This window comes from Asterias amurensis, chromosome 3 (assembly GCF_032118995.1).
Source record: "Asterias amurensis chromosome 3, ASM3211899v1".
Taxonomy (NCBI): domain Eukaryota; kingdom Metazoa; phylum Echinodermata; class Asteroidea; order Forcipulatida; family Asteriidae; genus Asterias; species Asterias amurensis.
Window position 1 is genome coordinate 2,756,018 of NC_092650.1, and position 26,663 is coordinate 2,782,680.

Below are 26,663 nucleotides of genomic sequence, written 5' to 3' on the forward strand. Positions count from 1 at the left end.
CATGGCTCTGTCCTTGTACGGACATTAGCAATGCAAAACGGGTTACAAATGGCAAGTACCAAGCTAGTGTCAATGAATCTGTTTCTACCTTGACGTCTGCAACGATTATTTACTGTTTTAGAGGAAAGGTTACCATGCGTAATTAGATAATCAAAACATGAGCGCCGAACAATCAATTTATTGACTGCACTTTTTGCAGCAAAAAAAACGACATTATGCATTGCAGATTTGCATATTTTAAGTAGAAGAGGTTAATTGTTTTGAGTAAGTATACTTTAATTTCGTTTGAGCTATAAATAGAAGAAAAAAAAATGCAATTTTCTTGCATGTTCTTGTCGGTCCCCAACCCAAGGGCCAAGGCCAAGACAAGACGGTGATTTTGTATTGTTGTGGTTTGTTACCAGGCTGAAGTGAGCACATGGTGGTCAGGTAAGGATGGTAAAACAACTTTATGACAATACAAATTATATTCAACTTTCACTTTACATGTTTAAATTCGTAGGGAGGCTTGTTCTTATATGCTGAACTTACTGATATCTGTTGGTGTGACACTACACAGTTAACACATTCCAATAATTTTGTTCTTATTCATTTTGACAAAAAAATAGATGTGATTTTATTGTTTACATACAGAAATAATAAAGATTTTTTTTAAATTTATTTTTAACCTTCTCCGTAGTTGCGATAATGTAACCCTCCTGCAGAGGGTTACGTTATGGCAACTATATCTGCGCGATCAACAGATCGCGCTGCGCTATCGAAAGATCAATTAAGTCGCGCAGCAATCGGTCGATCGCGCAACAATCGGTCGGTCGCGCATCAATCGGTCGATCGCGCAATGAACATCTTTGCGCGATTGAACGATCGCGCTACGAGTATTTTTTCCCGTTATCAGCCGATCGCGCAGGAAAGGCTTTGCGCGATCTACTGATCGTGCAGGAATGGGTTTGCGCGATCGACCGATCGTGCAGGAAAAGATTCTCGAGTTCTATGCACAAAATCCACAGCCAAGTTACTTGGGTAGGATTAGAACCAACAACCTTTGCATTGCTAGAGCAGATATCTTACTGAGACCACCAAGCTCGCGAGCTTGACCGTTGACTTAAGGCAGTTCAAATCTTAGGCGTGTGGACAAGTCGTTAAATGTCTGTCGCGATGATAGTGTTTCGACTCTATTCCGAATCCCTGCGATTCCCGCAGTATTCTTGCGAGACTGCTGGCCCCGCGGGACTATTGCTCTCATGACTACGGTCCCATTTGGAGTTAGAAGTCGGCAATCAGCGCGAAAGCAGTGATCTTGCAAGAACACCGCCACAACTCGACTATCTCACCGCGGCAGACCATTAACAACTCAAGTCCACAAGTGTATTCAAATTCTTGTGTTAGCAGTGGTTACCGCAACAATGTTGATTTATTTTATTTTATCTTGCAGAGTTGATGAAGAAGTTGTCAATGTCTACAGATGCAGTGATATCCAAAAGGTGTGTAAAGAATAAACATCAGTCTGTAAAAACAAAGAGACAAAAATGCAATCTTCAAAAAACTTGTAATATGAAACAAACCTGTTTTCTATTTCAAAAACTTCCAAACGAGTGCAAAGTTCAAATCTTATCTTACCTGACTGATGTCGAGAAATGCCTAGCTTCTCTAGTGTGTACATCATTTGCGCAGTTAATGCGTACACCATGCTTGTGGACAAAGGCTGATTTCGTCGAGTTGATGTTCTTCAGTAGGAGGAGACCTATGCCGATCCCATCACCAGCGCTGGAATGCCAAGTCTTAAAGGAACGTGTCAAGAACTTTGTGTTTCATCTTGTGTCTCGTCGAGCTTTGATTCGAGAACTTGTCTTTGAGTTCGATCTCCACGATGGTGACGAGATATGGCTCAAACTTCTTGTTTACTTGCTACAAATGGCGCATGCTCAAGATCTTCAAATAATTAAGTGTAATTGGACCTTTACCCCTCATATTCCGTGGTTCTTAGACGGTGCGGCACTGGGAGCCAAAGAATCCAGGGTCAACTCATTCCACAAGTTCCTGACTGTCCTTCAAGAAACAAGTCCTGGAATTAACATGTTCTCAATGCCATTTGACTGGTCATCATACTCAATCACTCTTCTATGTAACTTCAAAGAAATAACTTCCCTAGAGCTGTCCAAATACTGGGTCTTTCAAGCTCTACCTCAAACGCTGTTGAATAGCCTTCTGCAAGATCTTCCGAAGCTAAAACGGTTGAAGCTTGAGGTAGCTGTACCCTTTAGGGACTGGGATTTATACCCGCAGTATACCTTGACGTCGAAGACACTTGAAGATCTTGACATCTCAACTTGCTCTGGATTCTTTCTCTGGAGTGTCACTCTACCAAACTTAAGAAACTTCACTGACTCTAGAACTGCTTGGGGTGGGCCAGTCTTACCACGAACTGCTCTGAAAGTTCACTGTTTGTACCAGGTACTTAGGGACGGTGCACCTCAACTTGAGACGTTTAATACTTGTCAACTGAGTCCTGGATGGCGTGAGGTTTGCCCTAGTGATCTTGAAGAAGTTCTTAGAGGAACTTGTTACTGTGAGCTTCATAAAAAAGGACCTCTCATTTTCTAGTATTAAAGATTATTCATTTTTTTAAATGAATGATTGTGTGCTCAGAATTACTGCACTGACACAACAAATTGCTGCTTTGTTTTATAGGGTAAAACATTCTGCATGTATCAGTGTTACTTTTAAAGTTGTACATCATCTGAATAATACTGATTGTAGTTAGTGAGGCCGTGTCCGAAACGACGACTTCGGCTACAGCTCTGTCTAGATCAGCGCGTCTACTAGTGTTGAAGAATAGGCAGACGCGCGCGATCTAGCCGTAGCTGTAGCCGAAGTCGCCGTTTCGGACACGGCCTTAATTTATTTAAAACTGTAGTTGCCTTTAGAGTCTCGTAAATACTGGTGTATTGAATGGCATGTTGACTGTCATTTGAATTCAGCATTCTCACTGCTTAGTGGTTTGGCAGCCAAAGTTTCCTCTTAAAAAAAAACAATATTAATGTTTTTAGTTTTCGTCCACAGGGTACCTTTTAGCCCATGGGATACAGTGCAAGACACCTTTGATTTTTTTTGATTTTTTTTTTATGCAAATCGCCAGACACACAAGGCCTGAAGGCCACTTAACGGTGTGGGCTACAATTATTTTATTCCAGAGACCGTTGCCACCTTCTCCTAGGGCTGAAACAGGGTTGCCCCTTTTACAGTCCATGATACGGATGTAGGCTTGGGTATCATCAGTCTGAAGCCTGGCCGGTAGAGCAGAAAGCACTACCTCCCCAATTTTACGTTGCAAGTGTCATGACCGGGATTCGAACCCACACTCCGCTGATCAAACACCAGAGCTTGAATCCGTTGCTCTTAACCGTTCGGCCAAGACACGCTTATGACATGATTTTTCATTGGTTTCATTACCAGAAGCAGTATTATTTATAAGCATCCTTGTGAAGAACTATCTTATAATGTTTTAAGAGTAGTCTTGAATTTTTAGAGATAAAAGTTTAGTGAGATTAACATGTCGGGTACTTTTACTAACTTCATCCAAAAGAACAGTTGAACTTTCAAACAACTTTTTTACTGTCAGGTCCGTCTCTTTTAGTTGCTTTTATTACATATTTTATCTTTGGTTACATTTGAAATGAAAAACAAACATATATCAATACCTTTGGTGTGAAGAGGAGTTATAAATTCAGTCAGATTGTCAAAATATTTGAGAACGACAAAAGTGAAAATTAAGTTGTGTAATTGAAACAATAGACCTTATGCATTGACGTCATCCAGCGGCCATCTTAGTGGAAAAACGGTGACGAAACAATCGAAACGCACTGATTTGTACGCGCGGCGCACAGGATTGGCCAATGAACAACCTCCTTTTGACCTCTAGGTGAGGGCGCCCTACTGAAATGACGTCATGTGCATAAGGTCTATAAGTGAACACTGCATAACACTATTTGTTAACAAAATCTCCACACATGGTGTTTCCATATTAATTTTTTATATACGATTATTATTATTTTTTTTATACAATTTTCAGTTATTGCGGTTTCTATATATGCATTATTGGAAACTAAGAATTTCTAAAGGATGTCAAAGTTGTGAGGCGGAAGAAGAAAACAATTTTTTATCAAGTTTGTATTAAAGGCAGTGGACACTATTGGTAATTACACAAAATAATTATTAGCATAAAACTTAACTTGGTAATGAGTAATGGGGAGCGGTTGATGGTATAAAACATTGTGAGAAACGGCTCCCTCTGAAGTGACATAGTTTTCGAGAAAGAAGTATTTTTCCACAAATTTGATTTCGAGACCTCAAGTTTAGAATTTGAGGTCTCGAAATCAACCATCTAAAAGCACACAACTTCGTGTGACAAGTGTTTTTTCTTTCATTATTATCTCGCAACTTCGACGACCGATTGAGCTCAAATTTTCACAGGTTTGTTAATTTATACATATGTTGAGATACACCAAGTCAGAAGACTGGTCTTTGACAATTACCAATAGTGTCCACTGTCTTTAACAAGGGGAGGTTGAGATATGTATTTATGAGCAGAATAATATTAGTTTCATCCATGTTTTTTTGTTGTTATACTTGCTCATTTGCCCATTATGTTACAAGCTATCATGAACAGTGTACTACCGTTTTACAAGTTGACAAAATAGAGAGTGCTGTCCAGTTTTTTATTTCTTTGAATTTTAAAACAATTACCTGTGAAAATGATCTGACCAATGTTTGTTTAAATCATATTTATTGATAGTAAGTGGTCACTGTTTTAAAGCTGTTTGCCTTTAATTTGCTTGACCACCATTGTATAAACTCTGCATACAATAAATAAAATGAATGAACTTATTTGATTGTTGTGATGTTTTATCAAAGCTTTGAGTATTTATAAACTTTGGTCTTATTTCAATGAGGGAAGTTCACCTGTTTAGCAATTTGTGGAGGGTAAAATAAATTGTCTTGCCAGTCTTTTAGATTTGAACTAATTCAAAAAATTCTTTTTGTAAGCTCAAAGAAATACCCTTGTCCACACTTAATAGGATCTTATGAATTACTGGTAAAACAGGGAATTTCCCCAATCTGGAAATAACTGCGCGTTAAATTTCACCTTGCAAAGCTCTAACGATGATGGCGCCCTTCCAAGGTGAAAATTTATCACTGGTATCCGGTGCTGGCCAGTAAAAGGATCTCAACCGTCGAACGCCAACGACGTGTTAGTTCAAAATGGCGTCTTGAATTTTGTTTTGGTGGCTACAAAATCGTCCAGCTATTTTCATTTACTGACGGAATTTGCAGCGGTAAGCCTTTGCCTTGAGGTGAGAAATGAATTTGTAGATTATTGTAGATCATTATTTGACTGTTTTACCTTACCATGTACAGAATCATTGACGGCAAATTAATGAGTTTTGTTTTTGCTCGTTTTTTTATGTTACCGTATTTCATTCCGTAGGCTGCTGTATGTATTGTATTTGTATTTGTAGCGTAAGCCGTGACTGCAACAATTTCTTTATTTATACAATTTTAACAGGCTTTAGCTTTTAAGGAAACATTTGTAATGATCAATCATGAAACATGCTAACTTTGAAAAAGACATAAGTCCATCACCAAGCTTTAAAAAATGTTACCCGTTTGTTTTTTCAGAGGTTTGCAGCATGTTTTCTCATCATCGGTGTATGAATTCTCCATCGTGCAACTAACATTATTCTACATGTGTAACCTACTCAAAGAGAAGTCCATCCTTCTGTAACAATGTCGACCCAACATCAAACGCCCGACAGGAAAAAGAACTTTGCCCCTCTTCACAGCTCCCCGCAAGTCGACCATTCAATGCCAAACCCCATGATGCAACAGCCCAAGACACCCATCCCTCAGAGCCCCGCTCCTGCCAATCACTCTTTCCGCCAAAGCTCTATGTCAACACTGTCTCCCCAGATGCCGCAGAGCCCAGATCCTGTCCATGATCTTCCTCCGGAGCTACTTGAAGCGGGCTGGAGACAGTTTTGGAGCAAGAGGGAGGGGCGGAACTACTACTTCAATAAGTTCAGTAAACAATCACTGTGGGAGATGCCCCCCATGCCCGGAGAGAGAGGCGCATCACGGGTAAGAAAGAAAATTAGATTCCCGCTTTTAAACTGGTTGGTTTCATTTTTTTAATAGCGAAATTCATCGTTATTTTACGGGAATACGATGGCTAAATAATCACTGTAGGAGGTACGTATACCTGCTCTGTAACTCTGTATACTCAGTACTCTCCAGAGCTCTGTGAAAGAGAATCCACAGGCAAATCACTCGAGTAGGATTCGAACCCACAACCTTTGCATTGCTACAGCAGATATTGGGTTGTAATTTGATCTTGATTATCTGTTCAACCCACAGCATGACCCTCTTGGAATTCAGATCGACCAAAGGCCCGGTCACGGACCTCCAAATATAACCTCTCCACCTGGTGGTCTGGTACCCAGAAGACAGTCAATTGAAGAGTCTCCTCTCAGCCCAACGTTCAAGCAGGCTGACTTAAGAGGGTGAGTCTACGGCCGTATCCGAATTGGCAGCTTCGGCTACAGCTACGACTGTTGAAGGGAAAGTACACAGTTGGTAGTTACTCAAAACAAATATTAACTTAAAAGACTTCTAGCTAGAAGTCTTTTATTCTTATCTGAAAGCACACAAATTCGTCCAACAACCTTGGTGTTTTATCTTTCATCATTTTCTCGCAGCTCCGATGACCAGTTGAGCTCAAATTTTCACAGGCTTGTTATTTTATGCTTATGATGGGATACACGGAGTGAGGGAGAACACTTGTCTTTGACAATTACCAAACGTGTACCTTCCCTTTAAGGACTTCTTATAATGTACTTTAACGCATGATGACGCAGAAATCTAGCTGTAGCCAAGGCTATAGTCGCCAGTTCGGACACAGCCTAACCTCTTTGAAAAGTGCACCGAACGGTTTCCCTTGTATCAGCAGAGAAAAACACTCGGCAAGATATCTCAGTTGCTTCTCAAAGATCATCATTTGCTACACAATATTAGCACTTTGTGTGCTTAAAACTTTCCAGTCTAAATATTTTGCTGTGCAATCTTGCTGGACTAAGTTGTAATAACAAGAAAACTTTCAGCTTTTTCTGAGATAAAAGGGTGACAGCATTGAATCTGATGTTTGCGGTAGCACCATGTGTAGATCTCTTTTCAGTAGGGTTGATTCAGAAAAACAACTGGTGGTTGACAATTTGTACCCTAACACTGAAGTGGAATAAAAATCCTACTTTATCATTCATTCCTGAGACGTTCGAAGATGATCCTAATCACTGATTAATCATGGTCTTTTGTAGCCCTTTCTGGGACTTCTCTATCAACACTAACGTCATAATGTTTGAGAGGTACCCTAGTGTACTGCCTCCACCCCATAATGACATTGAACTGATGAGGGGAAGCCTAGTACAGAAACTGCGCTTACAGTACAGTGAATTATGTCAGCAACGCGAAGGTAAGTCCCATTTCTTTATGATGTTTTATAATTGGGAAGTTTCACACCCTAATGGATACGTGTAGCAAGCAGGATATCAGTGTCGTCGGCACGTATAGCGGATATTGAGTAGCATATGATATGACGTCATAATGATGATGTATCAGTCGCACTAACCGCATCTGTTTGCATGCAAAACCTCCCTTATATTCGATTCAAAATGTAGATACCAGGAAAACTTTTGACAAAACTGTCTCAAGAGACCTGGGCCCGATTTTTTACACGGCTATTAAGCAGAAAATACTGCTGGAAAATTTCTTTGATAAGCAAAAATTGAAGAAGAGAACTAGTCACAACAATGTAACCTTGAAGTAATTTTGGCTGGTAACCAGTTTCTGTTAAGCAGTACTTTCCTGTGCTTAGCAAGTTTTGTGCTTAAAAGGTTGATACATTTTTTCATTGGAGGATATTTTGGTTGTATTGTATCATAAATTGGGTTTGAACTCCAGCTAAACCGTAGTTACAGGTTGAAATGCTTTCATCTAGTACCCTCCAACAAAGATTTTGTCAACGTAGAGAGACCGCCAACTCAGGTCTAGTAGCTTAGTTGATAGAGTGCCAGCATTTTAATCAAAGTCTTATATAGTGCACCTATCTACCAAATTAGCATTAGAATTAGAATTATAATAATTTATTCAGCCAACGTTAAAAAGTTAAAAACCTAATACATCGGAAATTGTAGTGTACCTCGAGCTCTCTAGGTTTAACAATCACAAACAAGGTACTCAAGGCGCTGAGTATATATTCAGAAAGACAGGTTATTGCAGAGATGAATTCTGAAACCCAGTTTTGTAGCACCTTACAAGGTGCTACGGCGCATACAGCAGCCACAGCCAGGAACACCAGGACGAACCCCCTTCTCTTTTCGATAAGTGCACTGGGTTCTTTTACATGCGTTACACAACACCAACAGCTTTACGCCCCATCAGAAGGATGAAGCAATGGTTAAGTGTCTTGCTTTAAGGACACAAGTGTCATGGCTGGGGATTCAAACCCACACTCTGCTGATCAGAAACACCAGAGTGTGAATTCGGTGCTCTTTACCGCTCGGCCACGACACTTGAGTATTTTGTAATGTATTGTTTTATCTGTTGCAGGGATCCAAGCACCGAGGGAATCCTTTAATCGTTGGCTTCTGGAGAGGAAGGTGATTGACAAAGGCCAAGATCCGATGCTACCCAGTGACTGTAAGCCAGAAGTATCGCCGTCTATGAAGAGAGAGATTATGAGTGATATTCCCATCAGGTAACCTAGAATCATTGTTATCGACTAGGAACCCAAAAGTTATTTTTACATTAACTTAGTACCCAGTGATTGTAAGTGGATCATTTTATTCTACTTTTAAAACATCTTTCTAACCATATGGATTTAATAACAAATGGTTTTTATAGACCAACTCGTCCGATTCAAGTCAACGTGTCCCTTAACCAAGTATTGTCTCGTCCTTTGGACGTAAAGCTGTGTGTTGTAAATGCTCTAAAAGAATCCAGTGCTTTCACCGCCCCTTGATTGAGCATCTTATTGTGATTTCTTGAACAGATTGTACAGGCCCAAGTTGTACGGAGAAGCCCGGAAGTTGTTGTATAGATACGCTGAAGCTGCAAAGAAACTCATTGCTACAAGGTAAGAAAATATGTTTTTTTTTCCTTGGGATCTTGAGAAAGGACTAAAACTTTCTGGGTGTGTACCGATTAACCCCTCTAATCATCTTGGCCCAATTTTGGGAAAATATTGCTTTACAACTGTCTGCTAAGCAGAAATAGCAGCCACAGATTGCACACAAGACATGGTAGTTTGGCCGGGAGCCATTAATCTGGTAAGCATAGTTTTGTAGTGCCTAGCTACTGTTTGAGAATCAGCAGCTGTATCAAATTGGGCCACAGGAATAAAATTAGGAATGATTTCACCATCAACCAAGCATCTTTGGCCCAATTTCATAAAGCCCTTAAGCAGAAAATACTGCTTAGCAAATTTTGTTGATAAGCGTAACAAATGAGTTGGACACCAGTTGCAACATTGTAAGCATAATGGAATTTTGGCTGGTAAGCAAGAGTTTCTGTTAAGCATGAGTTTTCTGTGCTTAGCAAGTTTGTTATGCTTACATGCTTCTTGACATTTGGACCAGGTTGTATTATTCTACAGGCCTGGTACTGAGCAAGTTGTGCTTGCAGACTCCAAGAGCAAGATTTTGTTTGTGCTAAGCAAGTTTATATGCTTTCAGGCTTCATGTTGGGCCACGTTATATCACAAACCTGAGAACGAGTAAATAATGTTTACAAACTGCATCGTGGAGGGCACACAGAAGGTAAAGATTGAGATTGTTTTCTATTTGTTTTTTTTTTTGGTCTTTTCAGGAAAGCATCTTCTGAGAGTCGTAAGATCATTAAGTGGAATGCTGACGAGATGTTTCGATGGTTGAGAACTCAGCCCTGCTGTAGTATAGATGAGTATATGGTAAGACAAAAACACAGATTTCTGTTTCTGATACATGCCAGTTGAAAATAGCGTAGGTAGGGAATTATTGATTTTGTTTATCCATGATGTTTTTTACCACATGAGGGCATGTGTGGACCAAATTAGTTAACAAGAAAAGAATTATGAATTTATTTAGCCATTTATACAAGAAAACCTCAAGCGGACATTCAAACAAGAAAGGAACATTTGGTTGTTCGTGTTTAAATAATAAAGAAGGATGATTGGAAAAACAAGACGGACAAGTGGGTGCCCCTTGTGGGTCTGTGTTGAACTCCCCAAAACGGTACATACAGATAACCCTGACAGCATCGAACAGGGCTTGATTATAAAACACTGCAATGAAGCTTTTGATTAAGAGGACCATTTAAAGGCAGTGGACACTATTGGTAATTACTCAAAATAATTATAAGCATAAAACCTTACTTGGTAACGAGTAATTGGGAGAGGTAGTATAAAACATTGTGAAAAACGGCTCCCTCTGAAGTGACATAGTTTTCGAGAAAGAAGAAATTTTCCACGAACTTGATTTCGAGACCTCAAGTTTAGCATTTGAGGTCTCGAAATCAACCATCTAAACGCACACAACTTCGTGTGAGAAGGGTGTTTTTCTTTCATTATTATCTTGCACCTTTGACGACCAATTGCGTTCAAATTTTCACAGATTTGTTATTTTATGCATATGATGAGATACACCAAGTGAGAAGACTGGTCTTTGTCAATTACCAATAGTGTCCACTGCCTTTAAAGCCGGGGAATATTTAAGTTTGTTTGTTAAATCCACTAATTTAATCCATTATATCCAAAATAAACTGTAGTTTTGTGAAGATTTTTTCGGACGATCAGAGCATGCCGATTGAAACGTTGAGTTGACAACCACTGGTTCTGACCAGTAACCAACGATACTTAAAAAGAGATTTTCACATCGGTGTTATCGCAAACCTCACCTAAATTATTATACTCCCACCATGCAAAGTTTCAAATCCTACTAACTGGGAGTGGGTGTCAATCTGGGCCCAATTTCATAGAGCTGCTAAGCACAAAAAATTGCTTAGCATGAAATTTCTTCCTTGATAAAAACAGGATTACCAACCGAATTTCCATTTGTTGCATATTGCTTGTTACTGGTATTCAGCTGTTGTTTGCTTATCCTGAAAATCACCAGGAAATTGGGTTGGTAATCCTGTTTTTATCAAGAAAGAAATTTTTCATGTTTAGCGAATTTTTGTGCTTAGCAGCTCTATGAAATTGGGCCCTGGACATTTGAAAGGCCTTATCCTTTAGGAGAAATGTGTAATTTTGTTCCCTTTTTTTTCCTGATTCTTTAGAAACGTTTAGCTCATCTGAAGGAGCAGTGTGGACCTCATCTCAACACGGCCGTCCAATCCTCCGTGGAGGGAATCTGCTCTAAGATGTGTAGCATGTCTTGTGAGATTGTGAAGAAGCTGAGAGCTAAACACTGGGAGCTCCTTAAGGAACATCAGATTGAAGGTGAACTTAATGCGCTCAAACATTTAGTTCAAATGGGAACACAGCTGGACTTTTCAACTTGTTACTTTCTGATTTTCTATTGCCGATTGGCGTTTTGTGTTTATTGGTTAGAACCAACCTCACTACTCCAAGGAGATTTACATATGGTGCTACTGTAAATGTCACTTATTTTATTTCCAACGTGCAAAGTTTCAAGTCCTACTTAAACCGTTTTTTTTTTCTTTCTTTCTCTCTGTTGTTCAGAGCCGGCACCATTTCCCAGGGCGCCAGCCGACAGGAAGATGCCTTGCTACCCGGTGTACAACTACGTACCCAGCCCGAGGTTACCCACAGTAGACATCCATGAGGAAGGAAGCACAACATGCCTTCGTTATAAAGGAGAAATGATGAAACTCAATACAGCTCACCTGAAGAAACTGGTAAGAGGAGAGGTCGTTACGGGAGGAGTTGCTGTTTCATTTCAACAGGAATCATTCAAAGTATACTCGCTACTTTCCCGAGTTCTATGAGAACAAAAGTCACAGACAAATTATCCGGGTGGGATTCGAACCCATGACCTTTGCAATTGCATTGCTAGAGCAGATGTCTTACCACTAGGGCCACCAAGCCAGCCTTGTGGCTAGAGGCGATTTGAATGCTACAGCGGGTACCATAATCATTTAATAAAAAAATACTTATGCATCGGGGATGAAGAATATAATTCGATTTTTACCCTTGCCCCAATGTGTACAAAACACTGACTACTTGGTACTCGGTGGAAAGTGTATATAGTGCTTAGTACACATCGAATCTCAAGCCTTGACACTTGTGTCCTTAAAGGAACACGTTGCCTTGGATCGGTCGAGTTGGTGTGTGAAAAGTGTTTGTAACCGTTTTTTATAAAATGCATATGGGTAGAAAGATGTTGTAAAAGTAGAATACAATGATCCACACAAACATGCCTCAAAGTTGCGTGGTTTTCCTTTTACCTCGTCGACTAACACGTCGGCCATTTATGGAGGTCAAAATTTTGACTCCCATTAATGGCCGACCATGTTAGTTCGCACAGTAGAAGGAAAACCACGCAATTTCGAGGCAAACTTGTGTGGATCATTGAATTCTACTTTTAAAACATCTTTCCAACCATATGCATTTTATAAAAAACGGTTACAAACGCTTTTGTTTTGACCAACTCGTCCGATCCAAGGCAACGTGTTCCTTTAAGCAAGACACTTAGCCATTGCTTTGTCCTTCGGATGGGACGTAAAGCCGTTGGAACCGTTTGTTGTGTACCGCATGTAAAAGAACCAATTGCACTTATCGAAAAGAGAAGGGGTTCGCCCGGGTGCTCCTGGCTGTGGCTGGTGAATGCGTCGTAGTAGGTCTCAGAATATATCACTGCAATGACCTATATTTCTGAAAGTTTGTATATACTCGGCACCTTGAGTACCTTGTTTGGTAGATACGTGCGTTATATAAGACTTTGATATTATTATTTTTATTAATCAAAGCTCTTGCTCTTTTATATCACCTTAGGAGATGCTTTACAGGTTGCACTGTAGAGACGACGCAATCAGACAGAATTTCTTGCCAAGAGTTTGGTGTCTGCTTCGAAGATATCAGGTAAGAGATCCAGACGTGGTTTAAACATCTTAGTTTGGGTTTTGTGGTTTATTACTTGATGGTCATATCTTGGAGGGAAATGAAGACAGAAATCCTTTAGAAAAATTGTTAATTTTTTTCTTTGTAAGTTTTCAGTTTGGTGTGTGAATGTGAAAAGTCTCAAAAGCAAAACTTGTTTCTGAATAATGAAGAATTTAAGCGATGAAACAACAAGAAAGTGGGGTGATCATGCCTTCATGCGCCCTGGTCATTGCCTTGGTGCCCTTGAAATGCTCCAGTAGAAATTAACAATTTCCTCATAGTGTGCCCTTTACCAAGTAGAACATGCCTCGATGCCCTTTCCCTTTCAAATACGAAGCAAACAGGCCTGATTTACTATTTAATAATTTATTTTTTGGATTGGTTTATTTCACAAATAAAAGCTTCACAGTCTGGAAGAGGCTGAATTGAGTTTTATTTTTTACATCATTAACAAAAGTTAAGAATATAGATATTTAAAATTAAGGAATTGACTTCTTTGGCTATTGTCAAAATCTTTCTGACGGATGACCTCTGTCCTTTCTCTCTTCCTTTCTCAGACGTTATTTGGAGTTGGTAAGTACGAGGGTCATGGCCTACAGGGAGCTCTACCCGTCGCAGTCTTCAAGTCTCTCAACGATAACTTCGGAGTAACCTTTGAATGTTTTGCGTCTCCCCTTAATTGTTATTTCAAGCAGTATTGCTCTGCGTTTGCTGACACGGACTGCTATTTTGGATCAAGAGGGTAAGTGGATGAGAGGACTGTACTGAAACATGATTTGCCTTGGTTACTCTTATGGATCCGTTTATAAAAATCACTCCAAATATTATTATGTTATTAGATTTCAGAAAACTAAACTGCTGTAGCTTATTTCGTCATAGAATATGACCATAAGGTTGAATTTCAAGGCAGTGGACCCTATTGGTAATTACTCAAAATAATTATTATCATAAAACCTTTCTTGATTTTGAGTAATGGGGAGAGGTTGATAGTATAAAACATTGTGAGAAACTGCTCCTTCTGAAGTAATGTAGTTTTTGAGAAAGGAGTAATTTTCCACGAATTTGATTTCGAGACCTCAGATTTAGAGTTTGAGGTCTCGAAATCAAGCATCCGAAAGCGCACAAGTTTGTGTGACAAGGGTGATTTTTTTCTTTCATTATTATCTGGAAACTTTGACGACCGTTTGAGCTCAAATTTTCAAAGGTTTGTTATTTTATGCATATGTTGAGATACATCAAGTGAGAAGACAGGTCTTTGACATTTATCAATAGTGTCCATTGTCTTTAATAGATTAAAGTTTTGCATTGGGGATAAAAACATAATTTTTTTTTGTTTACCCTGACACCAATGTTTATTGAGCACTCTGTACTTTCCCGAGTTCTGTGGAAAAACCAACAGCAAATCACTCGGATGGGATTCTAACCCACGACCTTTGCATTGCTAGAGCTGATGTTGTTATAAGTGGATTTCCGTAGATGATAGTAGGAAAGTATAAATTGTTGCTTTATTTGTGTAAATCTTTATTCCACAGTCCCATCCTTGATTTCAATCCAGTCAGTGGATCATTTGAAGCTAACCCTCCCTTTGGGGAGGAGCTTATGGAATCAATGGTGGCACATTTTGAGGTGAGTAGTTTTCGAAAAAATAGAATAAGCTGTAGCAAGCTGCTTGCATAAATATAGCTTGTGGCCCAAACTTTCAACCCTAGCAGAGTCTTTCTAAAAGGCTAAAGGATGTAGCCTTCGAGAAAGACTAAGGGCCAAAACGTGCCGATAACAAAATTTTTTGTTAGTATTTTTAATGATTAAGGTTAGCTTACAGTTAGCACTGCCCTGAAATTGCACAGTAAGCACAAAATCTGCCGTTAAGCATGAAATTGGGTCCAGGACAGCTAAGGGGGCAGAACCCTGTTCCCTTGAGACTGAAGGATGCCTGCTATATTGGTGTTTAATTTAACAAGAAATGCTCAAATGCTTTTGTAGTAGAGATCGTATTTTGAAAAAGGAATTTGCCATTATCTACTTGCGGGCCTTAAAGACTTTGCTTATGAAGGGCCTTAAAGACTTTGCTTATGAAGGGGCACAGCAATTTCCCTCTGGCAAAGGGCACTACTGTGGCGAAAATCACAGCAAAAACACAGTGCTCACTGCAATTGCTGTGGGTGCCGTGTGTTAATTCAAGGCCTGTGTAATCTTCTCTTTTCTCCACACAAAGTAGGTACCTCTCACATTTTGACTCCCACAAATGGCCGACCGTGATAGTTTGCGACGTAAAAGGAAAACCGTGCAATTTCCAGTGATATTCTACTTTTAAAACATCTTTCTAACCAATGCATTTCATAACAAACGGTTTCAAACGCTTTTAATAGACCAACTCGTCCGATCCAAGGCAACGTGTTCCTTTAACCTACTTATTCCCATAGAAAAATAAAAAGATATAATGTTCTTAGTATACCCCTCACCTTGTTTTCTCTTCCAGCGTCTCTTGGCAGGCACATGTGATCCATTGTCTTTCATCGTCTTTATTCCTGAATGGAGAAACCCACCAACAGCTGCTCTCGTGAACATGGAGAAAAGCAGGTCAGTGGGTCAGGGTACTAGACTGGCTTCCAGAACAGAGGTTTCTTAGTACTTTGAATTCATTAGCCATAAAATCTTTCTTCAAAATTTGTGACGTAAGGGCCATGCCACTTAAGGCAATTTACAGGAAATCACAAAAAAGAAAAGGCATTCACATTTGACAATCGCGTATTATTCTTTGGGATCGAAAAACCACCATGGTTAGTCTTGTTTCAAGTCACCGTGGTATAGTGGTAAGACTGCAGGACTTGCAATCACAAGGTTGTGGGTTCAAATCCCCCAGCTAACAGCTGATTTCAAAAAGACTAGAATAAATATTGTTGTCTAGTTACTAGTGCTGGGTGTATAGTGAAATTTTGTTATTCGGATACCACTGGCCAACTATCCGAAATTAACCGGATATTCGAATAGTTTTTTATTTGCCGCTAGAGGGTGCTATTAAAAAAAAAAATTTTTTTAAATAATTAAAAAAAAATTTTTTGCCGCTAGAGGCTCTGTTCGTTTGTGAATGAGATCTTATGGGCGGATTGATATTAGTTTTAGACAGTGTCACTCGGTTCATTCATAAAAATGACCGGATCTAATTTAAAGATGGCAATTTGCTTTTTCTTTTGATCGTGATTGACTACTTGAAGGAAAACTTTTGTAATCTTTGAACAAATTACGTCAGAAATGTCATTGTTTTAACTCTTCACTGAGGTGAGCATAGTTAAATACTTAATTTATGCTGTTTTATGCTGTCTTAATAGAAGTTTTATTAGGATTCAGACAAAACATTCATATCAGTTGTCGCCCGACGTCCGCGGATATTCGGATATTAAAGAATATCCGGTTACTTGGTTGTAATTACAGAACTATCCGGTTTATAAATAGGTATTCGCGCCCATTGCGGATATCCTGTTAAGAAAAAAAAGTCATTCGCAGTTATGGATAGGAAAACCTATTCGCCTATAACCGGATATTCAAATAATTCGCCCAGGCCTACTAGTTACTGAATAACAATTTCTTGATTAGTTCAATTCGTAATCAGAGACTTTAGACCAATGTTTGCCTGTCTCTCCATCGGCCTGGCCGCTCAAGTCTACGCTCAGCATCCGACACTACTCGCCTCATGGAACCTAACTCAATCAAGCTTCTTAAGTCGGCCTCAAGTCGCACATTCTCACATTTTGCTCCACACACCTGGAATGCACTCTCCACCTCAATAAGGAAATCGGAAATCTCTTCGAACATTTAAGAAGTGTATCAAACATTCTCTATACCATATCTAATGCACTGCGTTCTCGACGTAGTGGCGCTATATAAATGCTCTATATGTATGTATGTATGTATGTATGAGAGAGATTGGCTGTTAACAGCTTGGTGTTTATGCACGTATCAATTGTAGTCCCGGCCCTGGGGGACCCGGGACTAGCGGCGACTTGGCCGGGGATGTAAAAATGGCTCTGCGTGATAGTCCCTGCCATGCCCCGCTACGGCCCGGCCGGGCGGGGCACTTGTTTTTTGTACATCCACGGCTATACACAGGCCCCGGCATGCGGGGCATGTTATAACAAACCCCGCACGATCCCGGCCCCGACATGCGGGGCATTTATAACAAACCCCGCACGATCCCGGCCCCGACATGCGGGGCATTTATAACAAACCCCGCACGATCCCGGCCTCGACATGCGGGGCATTTGTTACAAACCTTGTGCTATCCCGGCCCCGACATACGGGGCATTTGTAACAAACCTTGCACTATCCCGGCCCTGACATGCGGGGCATTTGTTCTGACTGATGGCTATTTACCCCTTGCTTGCAGCAGAGAGCCGCGGATCGGAACGCTCAACTGCAAATTAATGTGCGTCTATCATTTCCACTGTTTTGGGGGTCAATACCTTGTCAACCTCGTTTCCAGGTGTACGATTTTGCCGTGCCATTTTTTATATTTCCCAGAATGCTTTGCTCGGTCAATACCCGTCATTTGCATAATAAACATGATTATTTTTCAACACAAGGAAGCCGTACATATGATGTAGACCAGTAGCTGACATTTTCACTTGCGATCGCTGTTGTGCTTGATGAGGTCGTATTGATCAGGACTGAAAATTTAAAACGTCTTCGTTTTTAAAATCAGCTTTCATTATTGATGCATACATGCATGTTTTTGTTTATATTTCAGTTCCCAGGTTTTATAAGCCCATGATAAGGATATCTGTTGTTTGATTTTATGTTTTCTTGACAATGGGGTCCTTACTCTGGGATCTAGAGTAGAGTGGGCCAGTGCATGTAACGTAACCGTGGGATGATCATCAACAGCACTTTTTTGACAGTTAATATTGCATGAACATCACACAACACACGTACACACGTGCGCGCACACAGAACAGTCAGTTGTCAAGTTAGCACATTGCCTGGTACCCAACAGATATTTTTGATCACGATTACCCACTGATCAGTGCGATTACCAGTTTAATAGACTGTGCAAGTCTCGCGCGTACCGGAACGAGAAAATACGTTAAACAAAGAACATATTATAATTGTTTTTCTTTTTTAAATCAAATGTTTGTTTTAAATTATATCTATGAAGAAATGTGAACAATAGAAATACTCATTTCAAGTTTCATAAAATGTATTTTAACTTTTGTATTGAATACAAAAATAATTTGTTAAATATTACGTTTACCGCAAAGCCCTGAAATGAAACTGGTTACATCGGCCTGTGTGCGTGCGTAAACGGATCGGATCGAACCGTGCCACACTGCTGCTGGCTGTGCGTCCGTCGACGAAATATGGACAGCTTTTCATTCAAGGCCGGCTAGGTATGTCCCCGCTATTGTCCCGGTAGGGCGGGGAAACAAATTGTACAACCTCGCCAAAGACCCCGCTATTGTCCCGGTAGGGCGGGGAAACAAATTGTACAACCTCGCCAAAGACCCCGCTATTGTCCCGGTAGAGCGGGGAAATAAATTATACAACCTCGCCAAAGACCCCGCTATTTTCCCGGTAGGGCGGGGAAACAAATTGTACAACCTCGCCAAAGACCCCGCTATTTCCCGGTAGGGCAGGGAAACAAATTGTACAACCTCGCCAAAGACCCCGCTATTTTCCCGGTAGGGCGGGGAAATAAATTGTACAACCTCGCCAAAGACCCCGCTATTTTCCCGGTAGGGCGGTGCACGGTTTTTGCACATCCCCGTCTATGTCCCGGCTACCTCTGCCAAAGTCCCGGGTCCCCCAGGGCCGGGACTACAATTGATACGTGCATTATCCCCTTGTGGGGGGCGGGGGGGGGGGGGGGCTTTGCCGAGTTCCCTCGTCGGAAAGATCATCTAAACAAACAAACGAGCTCACTTATTTGTGTCTTGAAGAACTTTACTAAGTTACTCCCTCGATGATTGGTTTCAGGTTCAAGAGGAAACAGACGACTGTGACTGCTTATGAACATGAGTATCGAAGTGGTGCACAACATTCTTGTGCTGAGTAAGTATAGATATAGATTATATTCTTCCCTACCGTTCACCACTGGACCCGGTTCGAATTCTACCTCAGACTGGAGCCTCTCATGTTCTCGTTGATGATTGTTAAAAAGAGTTCAGTTAGATGTGACTTGGTCTCGAGGCCAACAACTCAACCTTTTACCTGTTAGATTAAATTTTAAGAAATTTGTGTAAAACTGGTGTGTTTACTCTTTGATGGTGTTCATGCAATTTTAAATTTATAGTGTTTTAGTGACCAAAGGGTTTTTACTTCTTATCGTGCTTTTGCTCTATGGTATATCAAACTGGCTATCTATTTGTTTACAGGTTCCATGTATTTTTTTTGTGATTTCCTGTACAGCGGTTTGAGATTTTTCTGTAAAACGCTAAATGAAAAATAAAACATAACTATTATTCTTTACGCAGTAATGAGGTGTACTACCGTGCCGTACATGGAACTGCCATCTTCTTTCTACAGAACGATGCTGGATTTAAGCTCTGGCCACCAACCGACGAGAAGATCAAATCATTAATGGAAGCTTACCAACCGGAACAGACGCTGTCAGAAGGTGAACCTCCCAAGAAAAAAAAATGTGTTGCATCTTTAAGTTCTCCCACCAGTTCCTTAAAGAGGACCTTTTCAGAATCTGAAAGTGGCGCTCACCCGCCGTTAAAGAGGACCTTCTTAGAATCTGAAAGTGGCGCTCACCCGCCGTTAAAGAGGACCTTTTCAGAATCTGAAAGTGGCGCTCACCCGCCGTTAAAGAGGACCTTCTTAGAATCTGAAAGTGGCGCTCACCCGCCGTTAAAGAGGACCTTCTTAGAATCTGAAAGTGGCGCTCACCCGCCGTTAAAGAGGACCTTTTCAGAATCTAAAAGTGACGCTCAACCGCCGTTGAAGCGTCACGCAGACGACCATTTAAGTGCATCCGTAACATTACCTACAGGAAATGGCGGTTCACCTCTAAAGAGGTCAAAATTAACTGAAGACTCGTATTTTGACATCTCACCAGCTCTGAGGAATACCCATGGTATGACAGAACTAGAGATGGATAGATCAAGGAGCGAACTGAGACATGGGATCGACGGCGACAGGAAGAAGGAGCATGCAACAAGTTCTCTGTCCGATACACCAAGAATTGTAAAATAACAAACCTATCATGTTGTGTACATAGCTAGTCAATGCCAACACCTACCCCCTGGTTGGAATGGGGTTGACGCTAACCTTAGAGGCCCAAACAAAAGCCCTATGTGAACCATTTCATTTTTGAGAGGGCAAGGCCATTTTCATGCAAGACTAGGGCAACGGAGGCTGTGGCCTTACTGAAGCTCCAGGCATGTGAACATTCAAGTAAATTGGGATAGTTTGGGCTTTTAATTTTTATCTAGTTTTTCTTTGGAATCAATGTTTTTTAAAAACAGTTATTTGAATTTGTTCATGAGCAGCGTTGCTTAGAACTCAATCTCAAAATCTCAATGCAACTTTGTTGTATCAGTGCAAGAAGTTGATAAGTTATTAACAAATAATTAAGTTGATACCTTGGACACACATGGTGCTTGGCAGATAGGTTGTCTCTCACACTACAGTAATAGGTATACAGTTGTGAACGTTTTCTTAAGACAACACTTTGTTTTGGTTACAATGCATAGTCAAAACTTGGAGAAATATCAGACCTTTTTCTGGCCTGTATCCTTTGTTTTTTTTAAAGGGCAAGGACGACCAAAGAATATTCTCTTTTGTAAAGGGCCGGTACCCTATAAGGAAATTGTATATTTCTACTGGAGCGCTCCAAGGGCACCAAGGCATTGAGGGGGATGGAGGCAATCGCCTTCGTTGCCTCTGTGAAGTATAGGGCCTGCTTTTTCCTAGATTCAGACTTTTTAAAGTCTGCTTGGTAAACAACAAAAAACAGTATTTTTTTTACAAATAAAATAAGTCATGCTCTTCGATCTTCTTCTCTAGTGATGAGGATGCTGATCCTAAAAGGTTTTGGAATCTATAACTCCAGGGGTTATCAAAAAATGAAAATGCCATCATTTGACACCACTTGGTTTCAGTTACAATGCATAACTCAAGTTTGAGAAATGTCTGACTTGTTTCTGAATTCAGACTTTTAAAACACCGCTTATAAAAAATAATCGAATAATTTTTCAAAATAAAAGTCGTGCTTTTTGATCTTCTTCTCTAATAATGAAGATACTGACCCTAAAAGGTTGTTGGAATCTATAACTTTAGGGGTAACCAAAAAGTGACACCACTTGGTTTCAGTTACAATGCATAACTCTAGGTTTAGAAATGCCGTACCTTTTTTCTATAGTCAGACTTTTAAAAGTACGTCCTAAAACAAGTCGTGCTCTTTGATGTGCTTCTCTTGTGATTGGGATACTGATTTGAAATGGATGTTGGAACCTATAACTCAAGGGGTTATAGACAAAAATGGACATCCCAAGATTTGGATCAAAGTTTAGACTTTTTTTCTCATCAATGACTCTCACCCCTGATTATTTGTTTCCTATTTGGGGATTTCATTACAGCTTCTTCAAAGCCATAAAATAATGATAACAATCTTATTGATAGGTATCGTTTCTGCAGGGCAATATCTTTCTTTACAATCTGAAGAACTTGCTAAGAGGTCTTAAGGGAATATGATTCAAATCAACAGTCTTGTATTTTCTTTATACTCTTTGCTGACTTATTCAGTAGGAGATCTTAAATCCGCAACGTTCGTTTTTGGATTTTGTCGCACGGATTCTCACTAAGGGATGACCTTTCGAAAAAGGTTGTTCAAATTTTTGTTTTCTGCAGTTGTAAGATAAAAGGGTCTGTGTACTTTTTGTCGACACAAAACACACTGTCCACAGATTTACATTAAACTGACACAGTTTGAAGATAATGATGGTAGAAAGCCTACCTTAAAATATTACTTGCTGAGGTGCTGTATTTTTTTGAGAAATGAGTAAAAAAACGTCACAAGTCAGGAGACGAAAATTTTTCTAAGCATGTAAAACGCTTTTTCATGACATTATATTACTCATTTCTCAAAAACTACGGCACCCCCAATTAAGTCATATTTAAAGGGAAGCTTTCTACTATCATTTATCTTCAAACTATGTAAGTTTAATGTAAATCTGTGGACATTGTGTTTTATGTTACATAAAGTACCACAATCCTTTAACTCTGTTAATGTAATAGATAAATAATTTAATGAAATATAATTTGTTTTTTAATGTGGTATTTTTTTTTTTGTATTATTTGATATGTATTTTTTAGGTTTGACTCTACAAGTTTTTAGGAATGAAGATGTATATATTGTGTATAAAAAATCCTATGTATTTAAAAAGTTGTTTTCATCCCAAAACCAGATCACTGAGGAAAAAAAAAATGTAATCTTAGCTATTTTATTCCATGCATTTGGGGAGAATCCTTAAGTGACGCACCTAAAACGACAACGTTTTTCTTTTTAAATTGAGATTTTATCTTTTGAGGCTTTGTGCTATTTTGGCGTACGCCTCAACTGAACTAATTATATTGTTTATTCATAATGAATAAAATCATCTTGTTATATGGTAATTTCAATCAAAGGAAAATACTTCTTGACCTGTTCTTTATCTCATGTTTTGAGGACTGAAAGTTGGGGATAAAATTGGGAATTTTAATAACAGATATATTTATCAACTGAACCATTTCAGCCATTGATGATGCAAACAAGTTAGATACAACATCATTTTCATTCAAAGTTAATTTTCTAGAAATTTCATTTACATTTTTATGTTCGTGCAAAAGCTTGTTGTTTTCGTAGCAGTATTCAATGGAAAACAATTTTATAATGAATGAACGGTAAAATGATTCTGTACATTGCTTCTTTTATTATTCTACACAAGAAATTTGCAACAATGAAAACATTTTCCAGTAATGGAGAAGTATGTTTAAAGGCAGTGGACACTATTGGTAAATTAGCATAAAACCTCACTTGGTAACGAGTAATGGGGCGAGGTTGATAGTATAAAACATTGTGAGAAACGGCTCCCTCTGAAGTGACGCAGTTTTCGAGAAAGAAGTAATTTTCTGCGAATTTGATTTCGAGACCTCAGATTTAGAATTTGAGGTCTCGAAATCAAGCATCTGAAAGCACACAACTTCGTGTGATCTGGGTGTTTTTTCTTTCATTATTATCTCGCAACTTCGACGATCATTGAGCTCAAATTTGTACAGGTTTGTTATTTTATGCATAATATGTTGAGATACACAAAGTTAGAAGACTGGTCTTTGACAATTACCAATAGTGTCCAGTGTCTTGAACAGGGGTACCAGATCTTATACAAAACACAGTAACTCTGGAGGAACCACTTTGCAAAAAAAATAAAATAAACATATATGTCTTGAGTAGGGTAGATGGCCTTGGCTTTTGATCCAAACCGGACCTTTTTCATATCTATATATAAAAAATAAAATCTCAGTAACATTCAAATATTTGGTTTTTTTTTTGGGGGGGGTGTATTTCGTTTTTGCAAAGCCAAAACTTTAATTGATTGTGATATCTATCTCTTTTGTATTCTGCTCCATAAACTAAACTTCCTTCTCAAATAGATTGTTTCATTTCAAATTAAAATCATGTGACTGTTTTGGAGTCAAATCAACTGGGAAAATAATCCCTGAAGTGATCACTTCGGTGACAAATGGTTCCAGATGTCAACATTGAATTAAAAAAAAAAAAGGTCTTGCCCTTTTGAGTCAAAACGGTTTCAATTTTATCTGTTTTACATTTGCGGTTTGATCTTTTTTCGTTTCATATTTTCCAATTATTTCTTCTTCTTTTTTCAAAGGTTAATAACAAACTTTAAAGTTGGTACTTTCTCAGTTCCGCTGGAAAGTGTTATTTTGCTGAATTTGGAAAGAAGAGATTTTATTATATGTTTAAATTGCCGGTCCAGTGAATTTTGTTTCTATATTATATAAAAGGTTTCCATCTTAACGAAACATATCCCCGCAAGTGAACAAGAGGCATTTTTAAGGCATTGGACACCATTGGTAATTACTCTAAATAACTGTTAGCATAAAAACTTACTTGGTAACAAGCAGTGTAGAACTGTTGATAATATAAAACATGTTGAGAAACGGCTCCCTCTGGTATCATAGTTTTCGAAAAATACGTAATTTTCCACTCAAATATTTGAATTTGAATTCGAGACCTCAGAATTAGATTTTAAGGTCCCGAAATCAAGCATCTGAAAGCACACAACATCGTTGACAAGGGTGTTTTTTTCTTTCGTTACTTTTTTTGCAACTTCGACGACCAATATGAACTCAAATTTTCACAATTGAGAAGACTAGTCTTTGACAATTACCAATAGTGTCCAATTACCAATAGTGTCCAATGTCTTTAAAATCACTTATTGTTACAGAGCAATACGAAGTCTATTCTGTGATAATTAAACTCGAATCAGAATTCCATAAACTTATATTTATTTAGTATTGAAAATATAATAACACCGTAGACGTCCGTTCGTTGTTTAAGTTATCCCTAAATAACAGCACAAACAAATGTGGCACTTGGGGGGGGGGGGGGGGCTAGTGAAAGAATGAACGGTGATTTACTTTTTTTATTTCATCACCTTTGCAATATTATCGATTGGCTTGAAGATAGCTTTGTTGGTTGTTTTGATAATTCAACAAATTTGAGGGTACAGTTGTTGACGTTTCCTCTAGAGATACTATTAAGTGACATTGTTTCAAATTAAAGTGTTTTGTTTTACTGGCGTAGTTTTATAAGTTATAACTTGTTACATGGGAGGGTTGTTTGCAAAAAAAATGTGATCAACTTTGGGTCAAATTCAAATGGGATGTCAATCTTTTTTTCACAATTACTTCGAGTTTTTTTTTTTTAACTATTTTTTTGTTCACTTGCATTCTAGCCAAAGTGGTTTTTAAATCTTTAGTAAAGGATTAATCAACAAAATATCATCATATCATACAGAGATCATGTATCTTGTCATGGTTGCCCAAAAAACAAAAACAAAATGTTTATATCACAAAAATAAACAATCACAATTTGGCAAGGTGTAGGCTTCATCTCGAAACGGTTCACTTTTTATTGCGGGAATTGTCTATTAGGGTCCTATCACACTACACATCTGTATATTGTTATCTGTATTATAGAACTATTAAAAGCAATTTTTATGCCTGTGATGAAAGAATATTATATCAAATACATATTTCTTATCAATATTCCAGTCAGAATGTCATATGCAAGTATCTTTGTTATAAATATTATCAAAATATAAAGTTTGTGCGAAAGGTTTTTTAAATTACCTTTTCCCGAGTTGTGTATTTTTAGTGGGGCCGGCCGTATGGCACCGTTTCAAAAAAACAACAAATTTTTGAAAAGTTTGACTCATTGGTCGTCGAAGTTGCAAGACAAGAAAAAACACCCTTGTTGCACGATGTTCTGTGCTTCAAATGCCTGATAAAACCTGAAGTGTTTTAACATTCGAGTGAGAAATTACCTTTTTCTCAAAAACTTTTACTTCAGAGAGAGCCGTTTCTCACTTGATGTTTTATACTATCATTAACTGATCGTTACCAAGTACAGTTTTGTAATTATTTTGAGTAATTACCAAAATTGTCCAATTGACTGTGTTGTTTTTTTAAAATGGAAATTACCAATTATAGGGTACATAGCCTAAAGGAAATTAAACTATTAAAAATGCTTTCTGCCGAGTTGACTGTTCCTAATAATTTGACAACATCTCTGATGTGGCGTTATTTTCTTTCGCGCTAAACCTAGAATTTAAAAAGATGATTACGAATTCAATTTATGTGAAAAGTTGGTTTCAGCTGGGAGAAAATGTTCTTAACACGATACACTGAAACATGAAAAGCAACATTCAAATGACATTCCGAAAAATGGGTATGCGGGGATATTTAGGACTGTGGCTGTATATAAGGCCATATTTAGATTTTGATTTGTGGTTATTTGTAGTCATACAGTTTATTTTAGGGAGGTGTTTTATTAGGGTTTCTTGACTATAGCCTTGCAACAACGCACACGTAATCATGTTTTGTGCTTGGTTTTATAATTATTTATAGAATAATGCTTTGTGCTGTTATGTTTTGATATGTTTTAAATAATGCTCAATAAATTTACACTTAACAACTGTTCTAAATTCATACAATGATATTGTTGGAGTTTTTGTGAGGTCTGTTAATTTGTCTCTGTTTCGTATTGGAGCTTTGATAAATTCATTCTTTCTTTAGTTACTATGTGATGTATTTCTTAGAATAAATCTAATTAAAATACTAACTCGGAAGACTAATTCATACTGATTTAGTTTATCCTTGAAAGGTTTCTGCAATGAAAAGAGGAATGTATTTCACATAAAACCATGTTTTGACCTCTAGATCACCTTAATGGTCATACGTAGTGAGCAGACGACCTCCAGAGTCAAGTCTATTGTATTTCAAACAATAGAAGGAT

The 26,663-nt window shown here is 38.7% G+C and overlaps 2 protein-coding genes across 4 annotated transcripts; both read left to right on the top strand.

Annotated features, from left to right (window-relative positions):
• The first annotated feature begins 141 nt into the window (after nt 1–141).
• Nucleotides 142–4,872, top strand: LOC139934620 (uncharacterized). Of its 2 annotated transcripts, none has more exons than XM_071928912.1 (2): nt 142–264; nt 1,433–4,872. In XM_071928912.1, the coding sequence occupies exon 2, from the start codon at nt 1,438–1,440 to the stop codon at nt 2,599–2,601; it is 1,164 nt and encodes a 387-aa protein (XP_071785013.1). In that variant the 5' UTR covers nt 142–264; nt 1,433–1,437; the 3' UTR covers nt 2,602–4,872. The 2 variants fall into 2 exon arrangements, with proteins under 2 accessions (XP_071785013.1, XP_071785014.1); XM_071928913.1 differs by lacking the exon at nt 142–264 and adding an exon at nt 342–429.
• A 359-nt stretch (nt 4,873–5,231) lies between these two features.
• On the top strand, nt 5,232–26,324 carry LOC139934677 (mRNA (2'-O-methyladenosine-N(6)-)-methyltransferase-like). Of its 2 annotated transcripts, XM_071929032.1 has the most exons (16): nt 5,232–5,351; nt 5,677–6,135; nt 6,412–6,557; nt 7,368–7,522; nt 8,659–8,806; nt 9,101–9,184; nt 9,916–10,015; nt 11,362–11,524; nt 11,768–11,943; nt 13,040–13,126; nt 13,705–13,889; nt 14,680–14,773; nt 15,627–15,727; nt 19,118–19,192; nt 19,615–19,757; nt 20,202–26,324. In XM_071929032.1, exons 2-16 carry the CDS (start codon nt 5,785–5,787, stop codon nt 20,336–20,338), a joined length of 2,145 nt encoding a protein of 714 aa, XP_071785133.1. In that variant the 5' UTR covers nt 5,232–5,351; nt 5,677–5,784; the 3' UTR covers nt 20,339–26,324. The 2 variants fall into 2 exon arrangements, with proteins under 2 accessions (XP_071785133.1, XP_071785132.1); XM_071929031.1 differs by having other exon boundaries at nt 19,615–26,324.
• The last annotated feature ends 339 nt before the right edge of the window (nt 26,325–26,663 follow it).